General features: G+C 42.9%; 1 protein-coding gene across 2 annotated transcripts in view; it reads left to right on the top strand.

Annotated features, from left to right (window-relative positions):
* TNNT3 (troponin T3, fast skeletal type) overlaps positions 1–23,413 on the top strand; it is a 29,029-nt gene that overhangs the window by 5,285 nt on the left and 331 nt on the right. The window contains exons 2-9 of one of the 2 annotated variants that reach the window (XM_073574044.1): positions 14,120–14,138; positions 15,431–15,476; positions 15,959–16,075; positions 16,943–17,020; positions 17,150–17,263; positions 18,070–18,179; positions 19,250–19,340; positions 21,345–21,385. In XM_073574044.1, coding sequence (XP_073430145.1) covers positions 14,120–14,138; positions 15,431–15,476; positions 15,959–16,075; positions 16,943–17,020; positions 17,150–17,263; positions 18,070–18,179; positions 19,250–19,340; positions 21,345–21,385 — 616 coding nt within the window. Of the gene's footprint in view, positions 1–14,119; positions 14,139–15,430; positions 15,477–15,958; positions 16,076–16,942; positions 17,021–17,149; positions 17,264–18,069; positions 18,180–19,249; positions 19,341–21,344; positions 21,386–22,644; positions 22,686–23,413 lie in introns of both variants that reach the window. The other variant, XM_073574042.1, reaches the window with a different exon arrangement.

Raw genomic sequence — 23,413 nt, forward strand, 5'->3', positions numbered from 1 at the left:
TCTTCTCTGGCTGCTGTTAGTTGGAGAGAGGAGCTACAGGTAGACAGTTTGATAGGAGAGAGCAGCTGTCTGCCAGTACATACACTCCCCTATTTGCCTGCAGTTCTGTGCTGTTTCCTATGTACTTTTAGCTCAATTTTCATAACTCTTTGCCTGTATCTCTACTACAATTTATCTACCTTTACATCCACTCTTCTTTCTATTTGCACTCCTCTCCAATCCTTCTGCCTGTAGCTCCTCTCTACAATCCTTTGGCCTGTAAATTCCTTTCCACAATCCTGCTTGTACCTCCTCACTACAATCCTTCTACCTGTAACTTCTCTACAATCCTTCTCCCTGTAGCTCCTCTCTACAATCCTTCCGCCTGTAACTCCTCTCTACAATCCTTCTGCCTGTACCTTCTCTCCACAATCCTTCCGCCTGTAGCTCCTCTCCACAATCCTTCTGCCTGTAACTCCCCTCTCCAATCCTTCTGCCTGTAGCTCCTCTCTACAATCCTTTTGCCTGTAAATTCCTCTCCACAATCCTGCTTGTACCTCCTCACTACAATCCTTCTACCTGTAACTTCTCTACAATCCTTCTCCCTGTAGCTCCTCTCTACAATCCTTCCGCCTGTAACTCCTCTCTACAATCCTTCTGCCTGTACCTTCTCTCCACAATCCTTCCGCCTGTAGCTCCTCTCCACAATCCTTCTGCCTGTAACTCCCCTCTCCAATCCTTCTGCCTGTAGCTCCTCTCTACAATCCTTTTGCCTGTAAATTCCTCTCCACAATCCTGCTTGTACCTCCTCACTACAATCCTTCTACCTGTAATTTCTCTACAATCCTTCTCCCTGTAGCTCCTCTCTACAATCCTTCCGCCTGTAACTCCTCTCTACAATCCTTCTGCCTGTAACTTCTTTCCACAATCCTTCCGCCTGTAGCTCCTCTCCACAATCCTTCTGCCTGTAACTCCTCTCTACAATCCTTCTGCCTGTAACTCCTCTCTACAATCCATCTGCCTGTAGCTCCTCTCTACAATCCTTCCACCTGTAGCTCCTCTCTACAATTCTTCCGCCTGTAGCTCCTCTCTACAATCCTTCTGCCTGTAACTCTTCTCTACAATCCTTCTCCCTGTAGCTCCACTCTACAATCCTTCGGCCTGTAACTCCTCTCTACAAGCCTTCCGCTTGTAACTCCTCTCTACAATCGTCCCGCCTGTAGCTCCTCTCTACAATCCTCCCGCCTGTAACTCCTCTCTACAATCCTTCTGCCTGTAACTTCTCACCACAATCCTTCTGCCTGTAGCTCTTCTCCACAATCCTTCTGCCTGTAGCTTCCCTCTACAATCCTTCTGTCTGTAGCTCCTCTCTACAATTCTTCTGCCTGTAGCTCCTCTCCACAATCCTACTGCCTGTAACTCCTCTCCACAATTTTACTGCCTGTAGCGCCTCTCTACAATCCTTCTGTCTGTAGCTCCTCTCCACAATCCATCTGCCTGTAACGCCTCTCTACAATCCTGCCTGTAACTCCTCTCCACAATCCTTCTGCCTGCAGCTCCTCACCACAATCCTTGTGCCTGTAGCTCTTCTCTGCAATCCTTTGCCTGTAGCTCCTCTCTACAATCCTTCTGCCTGTAACTCCTCTCCACAATCCTTCTGCCTGCAGCTCCTCTCCACAATCCTTGTGCCTGTAGTTCTTCTCTACAATCCTTCTCCCTGTAGCTCCTCTCCACAATACTTCTTCCTGTAGCACCTTTGTACAATCCTTCTGCCTGTAGCACCTCTGTACAATCCTTCTGCCTGTAACTCCTCTCTACAATCCTTCTGCCTGTAACTCCTCTCTTCAATCCTTCAGCCTGTAAATCCTCTCTACAATCCTTCTGCCTGTAACTCCTCTCTACAATCCTTCTGCCTGTAGCTCCTCTCCATAATCTTTCTGCCTGTAGCTCCTCTTCACAATCCTTCTGCCTGTAGCTCCTCTCTACAATCCTTCTGCCTGCAGCTCCTCTCCACAATCCTTCTGCCTGTAGTTCTACTCGTCCGGCAGTTCCGCTTTCCTGATCCACGTAGCTCCACTTTCCTATCATTCTGCTTTTAGCACAATTCTTCAATCCATCTGCCTGTAGATCTAATTTCCAATAATTAGTGTGTATCGCCAATCTCCTACAGTACCTTCCTGCCGGTAGCGCCTCGATTTTAACTCTCTCCTCTCCATCTACCTACAGCTCTACTCATCTACGCACTTGCATGCAGCTTCACTCTCCTTTAAATTTTCCTGTCATTCCACTTTTTGTATCTATCTACTCCATTTTTCAATCTGTCTGTATCTCCATTCATCTATCTGCCTCTAGCTCTTTTCCCCTATTTGCATGAAACTCCAATCTCCAATCAATTTGCCTATTAATAATTTCTGCAAGCTATCTGCCTTATAGCCCCGTTATAATTTTTTTGCATGTGGCTCCATTTTCTTACATGTACATAGCTTTTATCCCATCTTCCTGTCGCTCCATTTTTCTATATGCCTGTGGCAAGACTCTCCATTAAATCAACCTGTATCTCCACTCTCTTCTCTCTCTGCTTATGGCACCATTCTCCAGTCTATCTGCTTTTATCTCCATTTGCCAATCTCTCTACCTGAAGATCTCCTACTGCCTATCAGTGTAGCTCCTCTCCACAATCCTTCTGCCTGTAACTCCTCTCTACAATCCATCTGCCTGTAGATCCTCTCTACAATCCTTCCACCTGTATCTCCTCTCTACAATTCTTCTGCCTGTAGCTCCTCTCTACAATCCTTCTGCCTGTAACTCTTCTCTACAATCCTTCTCCCTGTAGCTCCTCTCTACAATCCTTCGGTCTGTAACTCCTCTCTACAATCTTTCTGCCTGTAACTCATCGCTACAATCCTTCTGCCTGTAACTCTTCTCTACAATCCTCCCTGTAGCTCCTCTCTACAATCCTTCGGCCTGTAATTCCTCTCTACAATCCTTCTGCCTGTAGCTCCTCTCCATAATCTTTCTGCCTGTAGCTCCTCTTCACAATCCTTCTGCCTGTAGCTCCTCTCTACAATACTTCTGCCTGTAGCTCCTCTCCACAATCCTTCTGCCTGTAGCTCCACTCCACAATCATTCTGCCTGTAGCTCCTCTCCATCATCGTTCTGCCTGTAGAGCCTCTCTACAATCTTTCTGTCAGCTGTAGCTCCTCTACAATCCTTCTGTCTGGAACGCCTCTCTACAATCCGTCTGTCTGGAACGCCTCTCTACAATCCGTCTGCCTGTAACTCCTCTCCACAATCCTTCTGCCTGTAGCTCCTCTCTACAATCCTTCTGCCTGTATCTCCTCTCCACAATCCTACTGCCTGTAACTCCTCTCTACAATCCTTCTGCCTGTAGCTCCTCTGTACAATCCTTCTGCCAGTAACTCTTCTCTACAATCGTTCTGTCTGTAACTCCTCTCCACAATCATTCTGCCTGTAACTCTTCTCTACAATACTTCTGCCTGTAGCTTCTCTCCACAATCCTTTTGCCTTTAACTCCTCTCCACAATCCTTTTGCCTATAACTCCTCTCCACAATACTTCTGCCTGTAGCTTTTTTGTACAATCCTTCTGCCTGTAGCTCCACTCTACAATCCTTCTGCCTGTAACTCCTCTCCACAATCCTTCTGCCTGCAGCTCCTCTCCACAATCCTTCTGTCTGTAGCTCTTCTCTACAATCCTTCTGCCTGTAGCTCCTCTCTACAATCCTTCTGCCTGTAGCTTCTCTCCACAATCCTTCAGCCTGTAGCTCTTCTCTACAATCCTCCCTGTAGCTCTTCTCTACAATCCTTCTCCCTGTAGCTCCTCTCCACAATACTTCTGCCTGTAGCTCCGCTCCACAATCCTTCTGCCTGTACCTCCTCTCCACAATCGTTCTGCCTGTAGAGCCTCTATCCAATCTTTCTGCCGCCTGTAGCTCCTCTCTACAATCCTTCTGCCTGTAACTCCTCTCCACAATCCTTCTGCCTGCAACTCCTCTACACAATCCTTCTGCCTGTAGCTCCTATCCACTATCATTCTGCCTGTAGAGCCTCTCTACAATCTTTCTGCCGCCTGTAGCTCCACTCTACAATCCTTCTGCCTGTAACTCCTCTCCACAATCCTTCTGCCTGTAGCTCCTCTCTACAATCCTTCTGCCTGTATCTCCTCCACAATCCTTCTGCCTGTAGCTCCTCTCCAAAATCCTTCTGCCTGTAGCTCCTCTCTACAATCCTTCTGCCTGTATCTCCTCTCCACAATCCTACTGCCTGTAACTCCTCTCTACAATCCTTCTGCCTGTAGCTCCTCTGTACAATCCTTCTGCCTGTAACTCCTCTCTACAATCGTTCTGTCTGTAACTCCTCTCCACAATCCTTCTGCCTGTACCTTCTCTTCACAATCCTTTTGCCTGTAACTCCTCTCCACAATCCTTTTGCCTGTAACTCCTCTCCACAATCCTTCTGCCTGTAGCTCTTTTGCACATTCCTTCTGCCTGTAGCTCCACTCTACAAACCTTCAGCCTGTAACTCCTCTCTACAAGCCTTCCGCCTGTAGCTCTTCTCTACAATCCTTCTGCCTGTAACTCCTCCACAATCCTTCTGCCTGTAGCTCCTCTCCAAAATCCTTCTGCCTGTAGCTCCTCTCTACAATCCTTCTGCCTGTATCTCCTCTCCACAATCCTACTGCCTGTAACTCCTCTCTACAATCCTTCTGCCTGTAGCTCCTCTGTACACTCCTTCTGCCTGTAACTCCTCGCTACAATCGTTCTGTCTGTAACTCCTCTCCACAATCCTTCTGCCTGTACCTGCTCTCCACAATCCTTTTGCCTGTAACTCCTCTCCACAATCCTTTTGCCTGTAACTCCTCTCCACAATCCTTCTGCCTGTAGCTCTTTTGCACATTCCTTCTGCCTGTAGCTCCTCTCTACAATCCTTCAGCCTGTAACTCCTCTCTACAAGCCTTCCGCCTGTAGCTCTTCTATACAATCCTTCTGTCTGTATCTCCTCTCCAAAATCATTCTGCCTGTAGCTTCTCTCCACAATCCTTATGCCTGTAGCTCCTCTCCACAATCCTTCTGTCTGTAGCTCTACTCTCTTATCTATCTGCATAATTTCTTATCTAGCTGTCTGCATCTAACCTATCCTCTTTATTTGCCTAAAGCTGTATTCTCCTATCCATCTCCCTGTATTTCCAGCTCCATACTCCAATCTCGCTGTCTGTGAGTCTCCATTCTCCTTTCTTGTCAGCCAGTAATTGCACTGTACAATCTCTCTGCCTGTAGTACTTCACTGCAGTCTATATGGCTTTAGTTTTACTCCCCAATCTATTTGCATGTAGCGCCGCTCTCCAATATATCTGCATGTAGCTCCACTCTCTTATCCATCTGCCTGTAACTTCAATTTTCTGTCATTCTGCTTGTAGTGCAATTAATTTATCTATATGCTTGTAGCATTTCTCTCCAATCTTTCTTCCTGTAGTTTTACTCTCCAATCTATTGGTCTTTAGCACTACCCTAAAATATATTTGTCTACAGCACCACTTGCCAATCTATCTGCCTGTCGCTCCTATGTTCTTATTTCCATCTTCCCACCCTCCTTTCCCCTGTATCTCCACTCTTCTATTATCTGAGCATAGCTCCGCTCCTAGTCTATATACTTAGAGCTCTACTTTCCATTCTATCTGCATGTAGCTCCAGTCTTCCATCATTCTGCTTGTAGTGAAGAAATCTGTGTGCTTTATCCACTCACCTACCATCCGCTATCTATTGACTTTCTGCTGTCCTTTCTAGCTATCGCTCCACTCTCCAATCATATGGTGGTAGCTCCACTCTATCTTGCTATGTACCTGCCTATAGCTCCTCTCTCATCAACCTGCTTGTTTCCATACTGTCCCATTTATCTGCTGATGACGTCTCTCTCCAGTCTATGTGCCTGTAGTTCTACTCGTCCGGCAGTTCCGCTTTCCTGATCCACGTAGCTCCACTTTCCTATCATTCTGCTTTTAGCACAATTCTTCAATCCATCCGCCTGTAGATCTAATTTCCAATAATTAGTGTGTATCTCCAATCTCCTACAGTACCTTCCTGCCGGTAGCGCCTCGATTTTAACTCTCTCCATCTACCTACAGCTCTACTCATCTATGGACTTGCATGCAGCCTCACTCTTCTTTCAATTTTCCTGTCATTCCACTTTTTGTATCTATCTACTCCATTTTACAATCTGTCTGTATCTCCATATTAATAATTTCTGCAAGCTATCTGCCTTATAGCCCCGTTATAATTTTTTTGCATGTGGCTCCATTTTCTTACATGTACATAGCTTTTATCCCATCTTCCTGTCGCTCCATTTTCCTATATGCCTGTGGCAAGACTCTCCATTAAATCAACCTGTATCTCCACTCTCTTCTCTCTCTGATTATGGCACCATTCTCCAGTCTATCTGCCTTTACCTCCATTTGCCAATCTCTCTACCTGAAGATCTCCTACTGCCTATCAGTGCCTAACTCCATTCTCTTATATTTGCTTGTTGCTCGGCAGTCACTCTACAATACTTCTACCTGTAGCTCCTCTCCACAATACTAACTGTAGTGCCTCTCCACAATCCTTCTGCCTGTAACTCCTCTCTACAATCCATCTGGCTGTAGCTCCTCTCCACAATCCTTCTGCTTGTAGCTCCTCTCCACAATAATTCTGCATGCAGCTCCTCTCCACAGTCCTTCTGCCTGTAGCTCCTCTCTACAATCCTTCTGCCTGTAGCTCCTCTCCACAATCCTTCTGCCTGTAGCTCCTCTCCATAATCCTTCTGCCTGTAGCTCTTCTCTACAATCATTCTCCCTGTAGCTCCTCTCCACAATCCTTCTCCCTGTAACACCTCTCCACAATCCTTCTATCTGTAGCTCCTCTCTACAATCCTTCTGCCTGTAGCTCCTCTCTACGATCCTTCTTATTTCCTATCTGGCTGCCTGTATCTCCCCTATCCTCTTTATTTGCCTATAGCTGAATTCTCCTATCCATCTGCCTGTATTTCCAGCTCCATACTCCAATCTCGCTGCCTGTGAGTCTCCATTCTCCATTTTTGTCAGCCAGTAATTGCACTGTACAATCTCTCTGCCTGTAGTACTTCACTGCAATCTATATGCCTTTAGTTTTACTCCCCAATCTATTTGCATGTAGCGCCGCTCTCCAATATATCTGCATGTAACTTCATTCTTCTATCATTCTGCTTGTAGTGCAATTATTTTATCTATATGCTTGTAGCATTTCTCTCCAGTGTTTTTTCCAGTAGTTTTACTCTCAAATCTATTGGTCTTTAGCATACCCTAAAATCTATTTGTCTACAGCACCACTTGCCAATCTGCCTGTCGCTCCTATGTTCTTATTTCCATCTTCCCACTCTCCTTTCCCCTGTATCTCCACTCTTCTATTATCTGAGCATAGCTCCGCTCCTAGTCTATATACTTAGAGCTCTACTTTCCATTCTATCTGCATGTAGCTCCAGTCTTCCATCATTCTGCTTGTAGTGCAGTTCTTCAATCTGTGTGTTTATCTCCACTCACCTACCCTCCTGTCCATAGCTCCGCTATCTACTAACTTTCTGCTGTCCTTTCTAGCTATGGCTCCACTCTCCAATCAAGATGGTGGTAGCTCCACTCTTTCTATCTTGCCATGTACCTGCCTGTAGCTCCTCTCTCATCAATCTGTTTGTATCCATACTGTCCCATTTATCTGCTGATGACGTCTCTCTCCAATCTATGTGCCTGTAGTTCTACTCGTTCAGCAGTTCCGCTTTCCTGATCCACGTAGCTCCACTCTTTCTATCTTGCCATGTACCTGCCTGTAGCTCCTCTCTCATCAATCTGTTTGTATCCATACTGTCCCATTTATCTGCCGATGATGTCTCTCTCCAATCTATGTGCCTGTAGTTCTACTCGTTCAGCAGTTCCGCTTTCCTGATCCATGTAGCTCCACTTTCCTATCATTCTGCTTTTAGCACAATTCTTCAATCCATCTGCCTGTAGATGTAATTTCTAATAATGAGTGTGTATCTCCAATCTCCTATCTTCCTGCCGGTAGCGCCTCTATTTTCTCTATTTTAACTCTCTCCTCTCCATCTACCTACAGCTCTACTCATCTACCCACTTGCCTGTAGCTTCACTCTCCTTTCAATTTGCCTGTCATTCCACTTTTTGTTATCTATCTACTCCATTTTCCAATCTGTCTGTATCTCCATTCATCTATCTGCTTCTAGCTCTTTTCCCCTATTTGCCTGAAACTCCAATCTCCAATCAATTAGCCTATTACTAATTTCTGCAAGCTATCTGCCTTATAGCCCCGTTATAATTTTTTGCTTGTGGCTCCATTTTCTTACATGTACATAGCTTTTTTCCCATCTTCCTGTCGCTTCACTTTCCTATTTGCCTGTGGCAAGACTCTCTATTGAACCAACCTGTATCTCCACTCTCTTTTCTATCTGCTTATAGCACCACTATCCAGTCTATCTGCCTTTACCTCCATTTGCCATTTTCTCTGCCTGAAGATCTCCTACTGCCTATCAGTGCCTAACTCCACTCTTATATTTGCGTCTTGCTCCGCAGTCACTTTGCCTCTGGCTTCGCAGTCACTTTGCCTGTGACACCACTCGCCAATCATTCTGCCTGGAGGTCCACTCTCCAATCTTTTTGCCTGTGGCTCAGTTCTACAATCTATCTTCCTGAAGTTCCGCTTTACAATCCATTTGCCTGTAGCTACTATCTGTCTGCCTGTAGCTCTTCTCTCCTTTATCTGCCTGTAGCTTCTTTCTTCAAACACCCTGTTTGTGTCTCCATTCTCCAGTTTTTGTGCTTGTGGGCTGATTCTCCTATTTCTGCACAGATCAACCCTATCTAGTTGTTGGTAGCTCTACTTGTGTGTAGCACTACTCCGATCTATCTGCCTATAGTTCTGCTCTACCTTATGTATATAGTTATTTCCCAAACTGTCTTCTCGTAGCTCCAATCTTCTTTCTACCTGTATTGCCGCTCTCTAATATATGGTATCTATCTGTTGATGCTTCTGATTTCTGTCTGCCTCAATCACCATTCTGCCTGGAGCTCTAGTCAGCTATATGTGTAAAGCTCCTTCTCCACTATCCTGCTGTAGCTCCACTCTCCTATACATCTGCCTGGAACACCTCTCTTCGATGTTTGCCAGTAGCACCACTACAAATGTTCTTATAGCTCCATTATTCAATCTGTAGCTCTACTCTCCATCTACTCGTTTCTCCACTGTTCTTTCTACTAGTAGCTCCTCGCTTCTGTTTATAGCGCCACTCTCCTTTTGATCTAACTGTTGCTCCTCTCCCCTGGAGCGCCACTCTCCTATTAACCTGCCTGCAGCTTCACTCATTTGTCCATGTACATTCTTACTCTTTAAAGTATCTGCCTTTATCACCACTCTCTAATTACTCTGCCTGTAGCTCCACTCTAATATATCTACCTTTATCGCCACTCTCTAACGTAACTGCCTGTAGCCCCACTGTCTAATGTATCTGTCTTTATAGCCACTCTCTAATGTCTTCACCTGTAGCCCCACTGTCTAATGTATCTGTCTTTATAGCCACTCTCTAATGTCTTCACCTGTAGGTCCACTGTCTAATATATCTGCCCTTATCGCCACACTCTAATGTATCTGTCTGTAGCTCCACTCTCTAATATATCTTCCTGTAGGTCCACTCTCTAATGTATCTTCCTGTAGGTCCAGTCTCTAATATATCTACCTTTAACACCACTGTCTAATGTATCTGCCTGCATCTCCACTCTGTAATCACTCTGCTCTTTGGCTCCACTCTCTAATATATCTGCCTTTATCGCTACTCTCTAATGTACTTTCCTGTAGCTCCACTCTCTAATATATCTGTCTTTATTGCCACTCTCTAATGTATCTTCCTGTAGGTCCACTCTCTAATATATCTACCTTTAACACCACTGTCTAATGTATCTGCCTGCAGCTCCACCCTCTAATCACTCTGCCCTTTAGCTCCACTCTCTAATATATCTGCCTTTATCACCACTCTAATGTATCTGCCTGCAGCTCCACTGTCTAATGTATCTATCTTTATAGCCACTCTCTAATATATCTGTCTTTATAGCCACTCTCCAATGTCTTAGCCAGGTAGGCCTACTCTCTAATATATCAACCTTTATCTCCACTGTCTAATGTATATTCTTGTAGCTCCACTCTCTAATATATCTGCCTTTACCACCACTCTTTAATGTACCTACCTGTAGGTCCACTCTCTAATATATCTGCCTTTACCACCACTCTTTAATGTACCTACCTGTAGGTCCACTCTCTAATATATCTGCCTTTATCTCCACTCTCTAATGTCTTTGCCTGTAGCTCCAATCCAATATATCTGCCATTATCGGCACTCTCTAATGTATCTTCCTGTAGTTCCACTCTCTAATATATCTGCCTTTACCACCACTCTCTAATCACTCTGCCTGTAGCTCCATTCGCTTATGTCTCTGTCTGTAGTTCCACTTTCTAATGTGTCTAGCTGTAGCTCCACTCTCTAGTCTCTCTCTGTAAATTTACTATCTAGCTGCAGAATGCTCCGCTCTCCTTTCCATCTGCCTATAACATTACTCTCCAAAATCTCTGCTTGTAGCTTCACTTTATGGTGTTACTTCTTTCTACAATCTGCCTATACCGCCCTCCTTCACTCTTATATCTGCTTGTAACTCCACTGCCCAATAACTCTGCCTGTGGTTCCACTCTCCAATATATCAGCTTGTAGGTCCAGTCTCCTAAATGTAGGAGCCTGGGTCACACTTAGCACTCAGAATGCACGTAACACACATCCAAGGTGCGTTCGCTGAAATGCTGCTCACTAAATGTTGCAGCAGCCTTGTGCTTTAGATTTATAAATCAATTGTAAATGACCTGCCTAGTGCTAATGGCCACACAGAGTCTCTAAGATCATGCAGCTTTTCACAAAAAGCAAGCCATTACAAATTAGAGTCTAATGCATCGGAAAGTGGCTTTGATGTTTAGGAAATGGCTTCTCAGCCAATGCACCTCAGATGTGTGAAAAATGTTAAATGTGAAAACTCCCAAAACTCCACTCTCCTATTTCTGATTCGATCCACTCTTCTGTCCATCTGCCTGTAGCTACCCTCTTCTTTCACTCTTCCTGTAGAAGTACATTATCTTACTGTGAGTTCCTTTCAATCAGTTTGTAGCTCTGCTCTCCAGTCCATCTGCCTGTAGCTTAATTGTTAGATCTAGCTGTCTGTTGTTCCACTGTCCAGTCCGTCCGCCAGTGTCTCTGCTCCCCAACCTATCTGCCTGTAGCTCTACTCTTCTTATGCTCTTCCTGTAGGTGTACGTTATCTTCCTGTACGTTACTTTCCTTTCTGCTCGCCAACCTATCTGCCAGTAGCTCCACTCTTTTTACACGCTTCCTGTAGTGGTACATTATATTCCTGTACGCTCCTTTCCATTCTGCTCCCCAACCTGCCTGCCTGTAGCTCCACTCTTCTTACGCTCTTCCTGTAGGTGTACGTTATCTTCCTGTACACTCCTTTCCTTTCTGCTCTCCAAGCTGTCTGTAGCGACACTCTTCTTATGCTCTTCCTGTAGGGGTACATTATCTTCATGTATGTTCCTTTCCTTTCTGCTCGCCAACCTTTCTGCCTGTAGCTCCATTCTTCTTACGCTCTTCCTGTAGGTGTCCAATATCTTCCTGTACGTTACTTTCCTTTCTGCTCGCCAACCTTTCTGCCTGTAGCTCTACTCTTCTTACGCTCTTCCTGTAGGTGTACGTTATCTTCCTGTACGTTACTTTCCTTTCTGCTCGCCAACCTTTCTGCCTGTAGCTCCACTCTTCTTACGCTCTTCCTGTAGGTGTACGTTACTTTCCTTTCTGCTCGCCAACCTATCTGCCTGTAGCTCCACTCTTTTTACACGCTTCCTGTAGTGGTACATTATATTCCTGTACACTCCTTTCCATTCTGCTCCCCAACCTGCCTGCCTGTAGCTCCACTCTTCTTACGCTCTTCCTGTAGGTGTACGTTATCTTCCTGTACACTCCTTTCCTTTCTGCTCTCCAAGCTGTCTGTAGCGACACTCTTCTTATGCTCTTCCTGTAGGGGTACATTATCTTCATGTATGTTCCTTTCCTTTCTGCTCGCCAACCTTTCTGCCTGTAGCTCCATTCTTCTTACGCTCTTCCTGTAGGTGTCCATTATCTTCCTGTACGTTACTTTCCTTTCTGCTCGCCAACCTTTCTGCCTGTAGCTCTACTCTTCTTACGCTCTTCCTGTAGGTGTACGTTATCTTCCTGTACGTTACTTTCCTTTCTGCTCGCCAACCTTTCTGCCTGTAGCTCCACTCTTCTTACGCTCTTCCTGTAGGTGTACGTTACTTTCCTTTCTGCTCGCCAACCTATCTGCCTGTAGCTCCACTCTTTTTACACGCTTCCTGTAGTGGTACATTATATTCCTGTACGCTCCTTTCCATTCTGCTCCCCAACCTGACTGCCTGTAGCTCCACTCTTCTTACGCTCTTCCTGTAGGTGTACGTTATCTTCCTGTATGTTACTTTCCTTTCTGCTCGCCAACCTATCTGCCTGTAGCTCCACTCTTTTTACACGCTTCCTGTAGTGGTACATTATATTCCTGTACGCTCCTTTCCATTCTGCTCCCCAACCTGCCTGCCTGTAGCTCCACTCTTCTTACGCTCTTCCTGTAAGTGTACGTTATCTTCCTGTATGTTCCTTTCCGTTCTGCTCTCCAACCTGTCTGTAGCTACACTCTTCTTACCCTCTTCCTGTAAGTGTACGTTATCTTCCTGTACGCTGCTTTCCGTTCTGCTCGCCAACCTATCTGCCTGTAGTTCCATTCTATCAATAAGTGCAACTAGTTCCGTTCAGTCCACTTGTACACTTACAACTTTTCTACATATACGTCATCTGTCTTCTACCTTGATTACTTTTTTTATCAAATCAGAACTTAATTCCCTTTTCTTCTCCTTTGCGGTCTACGCTCCTTCTCACCTAATTTTTTTCGCTTTTTTCCCTACTTTTCAATTGGTTTATTCTTTTCTCATTTCCTTTCTTCTCTCCAATTACTCATTCCTCTCAATTTCTGTTTCACATTAGTTTTTTTACCAATTTCCTTCAAGTACATTTTTTCTCTACTCCTTAATTTTGCGTCTTCTCTTTATTTCCATTCATTTCTAAATTTTTCCTTAATTTTCCATGTTTCCTTCTCCCTCTGTGCATTTTCTCTTCGCTTTTCTTTTTCTCCATTTCCTCTTTTACCTTCTGTTCTCGCATTTCTCTCTCCTTTCTGTTTTTCTTCTCCCTCTCGTCTTCTCTTTACCCAATTCTTTCCCCCTGTCTCTTCACCTATATAACTTGTACTTTATCTCCCTCTTTCACATTCCATTTTTGTCTCTAGATCCAGAAGTAACCCGTGTTTCTTTCCATTAACGAATCATTGATTGTTTGTGGATGGTGTTTTTTCCCTTTTATGTTGTATACTCTGCTGGTTTAGGACTTTTAGTTATTGTGCAGGTCAGAGGTACTTAGGGCATTCTTCTGGAAGTCTAGTGACACACTCACGAAATGATTATTTTTATTGAATACAGCACATGGAATAAAGTTATATAACAGTAAAAACAGAGCAAATACTGGTTACCATGTAATTTATAGAAAATGCTTGAATTCTTCACTTCTGCACCCACTACTTTGGCTCAATACATAAACCCAGTTTGGGCTTAAGCACCGCCAGTCATTGCGATATCTGCTCCGGTAATATTAAACAAGCAAGGAATAACTCTCTAACTGAAGGACAATAAGTTGTTAGCTTCTATGTTGAGGTTTAGCCTCAGTGCACACCTGCTTACACACAGAGCAGCATAGAAACAATACGATGACACTCTTAGATGCCACTAGCTTGAGAAAACCATATGACTCACTTTCTTGAGTATTATCGGATTGCCTCCACTTTGATTCCTGTTTATATTCTGCATTTTCTTCCCTTCATCATTCAAGTAATCTCCTACTTTTATAGAATCAATCACTTTCCTATTAAATTCATTTATTTTTTTTTCTTTTCCCTCCCTCTGCTACTGCTAACTAAAGAGGAAAAGCCAAAACCCAAGTAAGTAAAATTCAGCATTATACAAACCCTGGAAGACGCCAGGAGACTGGCGAAACGTGCATTGGGACATTTGTCCTGACTTTCGTGGAGGGAAAGGCATTACAAATCCTTTGCAACACACTTTTCAGTGTGACAGCGGCCTGTCAGTTTCGGGCAGCCAGTCTCGTTACCAGTTGCTGTGCTCACACCATGCACACAGCAGCTCAGCCACCCGCCCGCCGACTCCATAGTGGCTATCTTTAACATTGGGCTAATGACAACATTATCACCATTTGGTAATCAGAATGCTTTTCTACCAGCCCTTACATGGACAACAATAAAATAGGCTAATTTACTTAGTTGTCTTAGTCACAACCTTAAAGGGGTGGTCGGTCCAGGCTTGGGGTTCAAATCTGCAGTCACTCTCTGCATGCCATCCACACCACTGAATAAGGATAAAGAGAAAAAGGTTGTGAATGGATGAAAATATCACTTTTAATTACATACCTGCAGCATCTGACAACCAAATCATGCTGCCTGTGGATCAGACAGCGGCTACATGATTTTAGCCATATATAGATAACTCTGAAATGATGCCGAGAAAGACATAGTTTAAGTCACACATGAGACAGGTCAGACTGGTGGGTCCCCGGTGGCTTCTCTCTGCCCACCCACCTTGAGTGTTAAGTTTCTTCCTATACATGCACACAGCTGATATCATGCAGTCAGTGTTAAACACATGCTGCATGTAGATCGGGCAGCATGTATCAGCTGTAAGTTTCCCTTTAAATGTGGGCTCAAATAAGAGTGGAAGAGCAAGTTTCTTAATCTAGTAATCAGTGGTTACACCAATTAGGGTGCTTTCATATTGGGTTCCAGCACCCATTCGATGGCCCCATCGGGGTTTACGTCTGAACCCCCGCAAGATGGGATTCAGACGTATGCACCGACGGGCCATACACAATAATGCTGCTGGTAGAGTGAATGTGCGCTCTGCCGTGCATAATTTTCGGGCGTAAATGCCTAGTGGAGGTGGACACTCAGACGCAGTCTACTACGCTAAAAAGTGATGCTCGTTCACTCCGCCAACACCATTATAGTATATGGTCTTCTCGGCGCATACGTCCGAATTTCCTTTTAGTGAGACCCTAAGAGGGCAGGATTGGGGGGTAGTTAATAACTGCCTGTAAGTTCTTAGCCCCATAGGGAAAACCCTAACTAATTTACTACTGAATCTTTACAATAGCTGAAAGTAACAAGTCCCAGTGCTCAATGTCAGCAACCTCCAGTAACACAATATGCTTTACTTTCAGGCTCACTGCACCAAAAATCCCAGAGGGAGAGAAAGTAGACTTTGATGTAAGTATACTCATAACGATGGAAAAATGATAAAATGCTAAGTAAAAAGGGGATACAAGATATGTAATTGCCACCTCCCAAAAACAGTCTGGAAGTCCTTGTGCACACCGTCGTCTGACATCTCAGTACCTCCAAGCTGTAAGAAGCTGTGATACGACACTTCTAGCAGTCTATGGGGCCCTATGGTTCTTCCATGTAAGGATTCAGTGTGGCAAATCCAACTTCAAAACTATTCCTCCATCAGAAAAATCCTTAGAGGGGATAATATGACAGTAGTGTTGCTGTACAGAAGGACCAAAACTCAAAGAATTGCCAGACATCCAAAAAAAAAAAAACGCGCACAAGTTGTATGTCCTGGAAAAAGTTTTGGGCAAATTTGTAGCCATTTCAATTATTGCAATCTTATAGCTATATCTATATTCCATTTTTTTTTTTTTTAAATACGATGGTCTTACAGAATATTTCACTTTTTCTTTGTACAGGATATCCAGAAGAAGAGACAGAACAAGGACTTGATTGAGTTGCAGTCTCTTATTGATCAGCACTTTGAGGCGCGCAAGAAGGAAGAAGAGGAAATTATTGGATTGAAAGAAAGAATTGTAAGTTCTTCTACGACCTGAGCTGTACATCATCATAGTGCATGATGTGCCACTATGGGCTATGTATGGAGAAGGCAAGGACACGTATAGCCCTGCTGGTAGTCTATTAAAGGGGTTGTCCAGTTAAACTTTTATTATTGCATGAGCGCAGAGAAGAAGTATAAATTAATACAAAAAGAGCTTTTATGTGCTCTCCACAGGTCTAGGGATGGCTCTCTGCTGATGAGTAGTGATGAGGGAACATGCTTGGATAACCTATGGGGATAACCGAGTGTCTTCGGCGTGCTCGAAAAATGTGCTTGAGTCCCCGCGGCTACATGTCTTGCGGCTGTTTGACAGCAACACATGCAGGGACTGCCTTAAACTAGAGTGGTGGCAAGAAAAACGCTGCATACGAAATGTAAATTTTTACGTGCACCCAACCATTTTTATGGGAAAACCGTCCTGCAAAAGCAATGAAAGAATTGACATGCTGCATCTTGGCAAAACACAGCAGGGCCCTAAGTACACATGAAAAAAAAAAAAAAGCAGCGTGTGCATGAGATTTAAGAAATCTCATTGATTCTGCTCGTCCTGTAAAATGCTGTGTATTTTAAACACCAAATATGCTATGTAAAATCTTCTGCAGAAGCGCCATTTGTGAACAGACCTTCATCCCACTGGCTACACAATGTCCTTTTGTAAGAATTAGAGATAAGCATTAATGATCTTATACTCATCTTTTGTCCTGTACAATGCTCAATAATCCTTTGAACCCTAATCTTTACAGCAGTTTTCTACATTTGAGTCTTCTAATAAACTGCATTTTGTTAAATTATATTCAGCACTTTGTTTTCTAATGAAATCATTTATTTTTGCCATTTTCAGGAGAAACGTAGGGCTGAGAGAGCTGAACAGCAGAGGATCAGAACAGAGAAAGAGAAGGAGCGTCAGAACAGACTTGCGGTGAGTTCCATCTCATCCTCTCACTCGTGTCTACCAGGCCTGTGTATGCGCCATTTCCATACTATGGCACTAACTAAAATAAGTACATGCAATGCATTTCTCTCATCTTCACATCGATGCTTTGCGCAGGAAGAGAAAGCCAGAAGAGAGGAACAGGATGCCTTGAGACGTGCTGAGGATGACATGAAGAAGAAGAAGGCTCTGTCCTCCATGGGCGCCTCATACAGCAGCTACCTTGCCAAGGTACGAGAACTCTACGGAAAAGCCAACAAGGCTGATGATCAGTGCAGCCACATTGGTCATCTCCATTTCTCATAGTAGAAAACACCGTGTGCACTACTGTAGTGGTGCCAAGTTAGGTTCCCAAACCATATAAGATAAAATGAAAACCTGGCACTCAACTTAATGCTTGGTGAGGCAGTTTATTGTAGTACCAGAAAACATTTCGGTCGATATAGACCTTCATCAGTTACGTGCTAGTATGTTTGAAAGTAGCTTGAAGGAGGGCGCTTTTTATGTTATTCACTGCTAACGCCAGTAATCAAATGGTCAGAAAGCTGCTGTAACGCAGGATAATCTTAATAGTTGAAAATATCAGCGCGGCCTGTTTCTCTTGGACGTGGTAAACACCACGTCCAGGAGGAACAGGCTGCGCTGATATTTTCAACTATTAAGATTATCCTGCGTTACAGCAGCTTTCTGACCATTTGATTACCGGCGTTAGCAGTGAATAACATAAAAAGCGCCCTCCTTCAAGCTACTTTCAAACATACTAGCACGTAACTGATGAAGGTCTATATCGACCGAAATGTTTTCTGGTACTACAATAAACTGCCTCACCAAGCATTAAGTTGAGTGCCAAGTTTTCATTTTATCTCCATTTCTCAGGCTGTATTATAGGACTGGTTCTACCCCATAAATTCTTAGCTGCTTATAATCTAAAAAATGTCAAGTAGAGCGGATCATTAACCTAAATACGTCTGTACAGAGACATCACTATTAAACAAAAGGTCCAGTCTTTTAACTTTTTTACAACCTTTCCTCCTCAGGCTGACCAGAAGAGAGGCAAGAAGCAAACAGCCCGTGAGCAGAAGAAAAAGATTCTGGCAGATCGTCGCAAGCCCCTGAATGTTGACCACATGAGTGAGGACAAACTCAGGTATGTAATGGATTTCCATTGGTAATGTAAGGCACTACATCACTTAACTAGATGAGAAACTCACTAATTCCATTCTTTATTGAAGGCACACCTAATATTTTTAGACTCAATGGTTATTACCCAAGGTATATCCATATGAGAGTCAGAGGTAGTAGTCACACCTGGATCTTGGTGTCCAAGTGCTCCTGAAAGCCTCATTTTCTACCAAAAGACCCCAATGTTACAAGATGGAGGCTCTTTTACACATTTTCAATGTAAGCCCAGTAGACTCCACCGAAGTCTCTGATCATGACTATTTGTGGTAGATAGCTTAGCTTCCTAGTCAAGTATCTGGTTTAGAAAACCCATTTTAATGAATCTTTGTAACATATTCCATTGCTTTATTTTGCTTCCTTCTATTGGTAGCCAGATGCTGAAACTGCTGGCTCACCTGCCTTGATCGTTCCGTCTTAGTAGCTGATTTGAACAGTAGGTCAACATAATTTCAATGTTCAGAGAGTGATGTTCTCTCCGTTTCCATCTCCTTATGCTCACACAGGGAATAGTGTCTGAACATAAGGAGGAGAGCAGAGAAGCTCTGAGTATGGATCTTAACTAGTCCTGAAGTCCAAATCGGCCACCAAGACAGAATGAACTAGGCAGGCACACCAGCACTTTCAGCATGGTGGTAACGTTAGAAGGAAGCAAAATACAGTAATGGAGTATTAAAAAATAATTCATACCTATCAATTATTGAATTAAAAAAAGAAGTGGTTACTCTTTAATATATGATGCAGAATTTTTGGCCAGTGGGGACAGAGACTAGACAGAGTATCTCTCTCAGAGGAGGAGCCGTCCTGTATCACACAGATACTACAGACCTGAGTGGATTTTGTGTAACGGTTTATTTACCCTGCTGAGCTTCTGCACAAAAAATTCAGCACCACCGGGATCTCTAAAGTTTACAGCCAATTGCTAGAATCCAAGCTAGGGGACATGGTGTGATCAGTTTATTGTCAAGGGACTCTTCTAACAATTAGGGAATGTCCAAAAAAATAGCTATATTGAGTTCACTTGATGGTTTGTAACAGGGAAAAGGCTAAAGAATTTTGGGACTGGCTGTACCAACTGGAGTCTGAAAAGTTTGAGATGGGAGAAAAGCTCAAGAAACAGAAATATGAGGTGAGTGAATTCTATAGAAATAGAACAGTATATAAAATCATCACTTGTAAGGACTGGGATTGTCATATAACAGTTCTTTATATAGAGCTCCAGATTTGGAGGTATAATTGCATTTTGCTAATTTGTACACGGCAGTACAAGAAGTGACTCAGTCCCAGCTAAAGCTAAGAAGTTGGATGCTGAAACTTGTGATTCTCTTCTATAATTTGCCCCACAAAGCCATTAAAAAAGGCAAACTAATGCCAAAAATGGCTGTCTGGAAATAAAAAAATAGATTGGTTCATTTTTTCCTGAAACAACGTCACTCTTGTCTACTGTCAGTATTGCACTTTATTTTTAAATGTAATTTTCCAAAAAGTTTACCAAAGCTTTGGTACAGAGATATTATATATAGAAAGATATAAGGATGGCCGCTTACAACTAAAAAAACCCAGACACTTGGAAAACGAAAATAAATTGATTGACATATTGGATATGAATTACCCATTTTTTGTCTTGTATTAACCAACCAATGTGTTATTTCCTCTAGCAAAAAAGTTGCCCCCAAGTTTAAGGACCTATTCAGTATTAGAAGAAAAACAAAATAAAAAAAGTGTATAATATACATATATTTATTATATATACATACACCAAAAATACATACAGTATATATATTATTTTTTTTAATTCTCCCCAGCCATCTGTCTATAAACTGATCTGTAAAATTGGAAAAAGCAGTTTTGCTTCTGGAGAAAAGCAAAAGCAATTTTTTTCTCAGCTGTAAGAACCCCTTTAAACCAAATGTTAGAGGCTCAGCCCCCAAGAAATAATAATAGAAGACACATTGATATTTTCATTTTCTCATGACGTGTCCAACTTTTTGAGCCCATAAAGCCTCAAATGATACTCAATAACCCATCAAAATAAAACTTTTGTTAGAAATAATAAAATTCAATTTTGAATTGTGTTAAGTACAATATTAGGAACTAATTATCTGATAACCTCTGGTGCTTCACCATAGTGATGGCAAAATACTTTTGGCAATCCATATATTCTTAGCATTGCCATTATAATGTCCCAGAAACGCAGCGTGAAAAAGTTGTTTTCTATTTAAGCAGAATATTCCACTTGATTGAATTTACCATCTTATAGATAACAGTTAAAGGGACTGTCCATAATATAAAAAAAAAACAAAAAAAAAGAAAATACAATTATCCCTGCAATCACCCCAGTACTTCAGCAACACTGCTATAGAGGTCCGTGTTGGAATCTATGGTGATGCCTCCATATAAGAGCTCAGAGGCCAGTGATTGGCTGCAGTGGTCACATAGATAGAGGGACCATAATCGCTGCAGCAAAGTAAACCAAGATGGAACTGATCATGGTCATTGCCTCATATTTATACAGTATGCTATCTTATATATCTGTCTCTCCAGGAGATATGACGCTCTGCATCAGAAAACTAGAGCTGTGGGTGCTACTAAAAGAATATTCAGCCCAAACTGACAATAGAAGCTAAGAATGTAGCCTTGAAGGTGATATAGCCTGTAGAAAAATCGCACGAATCAGCTCGATCACGAACCATAGCGACTTGGTGTACGATCTGTATGAAAATCGATCTTATGCAAGCTTAGATAGGTCTTCTCCGCCATTAGCTTGATAGTGTCAAGCCATTGGGTTGCTGGTCTTCCTCTTCACCTTGTTCCTTTATTCTTCCGACCATGATGTTCTTCTCCAGTGATTGCTCTCTTCGTATGATGTGGTCATACACGTGTATGTATTCACATACATAAATACATACAATAGAATAAATCAGTTTGAAACATGACTCAATAACGGGATTACCTGTCCTCCAAGAGAAAGAACTACAACTACAGCTGGAATTCTCAAGCTCGCAAGGTGCACGAGGAACACTCAGTATCTCATGTTACATACACTTTACACTCAGAGAAGTATTTAGGGCTGACCCACACACCATTTGACGACTATTCCCATTATTCACATGATTATCTTGGTCTTTCTTAGATTACAACCCTGCACAGGAGAGTGGAAGAACTCTCTAAGTTGTAAGTAGAGATGCCAGCTTTAAGAGGGCACAAGCTCAGGGCTGTCTGTCAGGCATGTGTCAGGGTGCTCTTGGTACGACAGGCCTCGGTGTTAAAGCATTGGCATAAAGGACATCATCACATTATAAAATTTTGATGGACACTGGGACTGCAAGCAGAAGCCAAACATTGACAAGATTGATAGTGTGTCCTACAAGAAGTGGAAATTTGGATTAGTAGTTACAGGGGTTATCTGGTAAAAACAAGTTATCACCAATCTGTAGGATAGTGGATAACTTACAGATTGTGGTGGTCCAAGGGTTGGGAATCACAATGATTGGCAGAATGGGGCACTTTTATTCCCATTACAAAAATGGAGAAGAAGGTAGGAGGCATGAACACCACTACATTCATTCTCTATGGGGCTGTCGGAAAAAGCCAAGTGATGCGCTAAGCAGCAGCATGGGGAGTGAATATACAGACTGTCAAGCGTGTTCTCTGCCAATCCTTTCTAACTGGGATAAAAGTTTCAAAGTTTCCCATTCTGCCGATTGGCTCACAGCATCGGACACCACAACAGATCCAATATTATCTTTGGTAGCTTATTCATAAAGCCAAATCTAACTAGAGATCCAGCACTAGCGACATTATATGGTATATTGCCCAAAATCTGGACTAAGGATCTATCACAGGAGTTGTCTTGGGAGAAGGAATTATAAAATTGTTACATTTTATAATACTTATTCATTTTTTCAATTTTTGTAGATGTTTCTATCACACTTTTTTGATCTGGATGTAGTTTAATTTCTACAAGGATCAGTATGCTTTATAGATGTTACCTGTGTCTGATAATTTAGACAATTGCCATGTTCATATGTAGGGGATGTGAAGGCAATAAATAATGCCATGGGACAGTGTACATAGCACCCATACAGTGCATCACATTGTAGAAATTAATCGCTTGCAGTCTTAGTGTTCCTAATTTCCCAAAAATTTGGATGAATGGAATGGTAAATGCCTTTGCTTAAGGCCCAAGCCCTGGTGGAACGGAAAGGTAAGTGGTATGTTTCAGCAACTCCCAAGTATAGTTGTGCGTATGCCACCAGACAGAGGCTGGACCAATCTACAACTCTTTTCTGGATTTCTACACTGGTAATTGAGACAACTGGATTCCTACATCCGCCCTTTCTGACGGTTCAGGATATGAAAGAGCGAGAGCTGGAGGTAAGGATCTGTCAAGAACCCCTGCGCATAAATGGGTTCTGTGTTGTTTTTAACAGGTCACAACTCTCAGGAACCGTATCGATCAGCTGCAGAAACAGTGAGTAGCCAGAGTTTTCCCGGTCTCCCTACAAACTCAACCTGCATCCGAATCATCCTCCTAAACCATAGACCAAAACACCCGGACTTAGAATGTCTTTGTGCTCACTTCTAAGTCACAGATTTATAACGACTGTATTGAAATTACCTAGCACGATGTTTCCAGTACACTCATGACATGCTACAATAAAAGTCTTACCAGATATGCAAGATATCACTAGTCTTGAGAGATATAACTGCTGACAGTTTGGCTGGATATTTTTAGTTTCTTGTGATATCTCAAGTTCTAACCCTCAGTTGTAACAAGTAAGTAAAGTGAATTCTGCTAACCTACTTCTTAGCTGACCCTGGTATGTAAGGTACAGTATAATCATCTGAGGACCCTGCTATGGCTCCGTCACCATCTGTAATGTCTTACACTATAGAAGTCTTTACGACGTGGCATCATTTGTGCCTACTTCTCTCCAGTCCATAATTTGGGGCCTTTGGTGTTGACAGAATGATAGCAGTTTGAATCAGTGATAAGTATGCATGCAAATGGGGGGAGAATGGCATGAGGGAGAATACACCCAGTCTCACCCTAACTAACACGAGGACATGGTAAGTAACACTGCCTGAGTGTGGTGAGTGATTACAAGGAGTACTCTTTACTTCTATATATTTCTATCAGCTCCTTTCTTATTCTTCTCTTACTATCCCTTGCTCTCTCTGTCCTCTGTTCAGCCTCTA

Source organism: Dendrobates tinctorius, unplaced genomic scaffold (assembly GCF_039654945.1).
Source record: "Dendrobates tinctorius isolate UK_male_01 unplaced genomic scaffold, ASM3965494v1 ptg000037l, whole genome shotgun sequence".
NCBI classification, from domain to species: domain Eukaryota; kingdom Metazoa; phylum Chordata; class Amphibia; order Anura; family Dendrobatidae; genus Dendrobates; species Dendrobates tinctorius.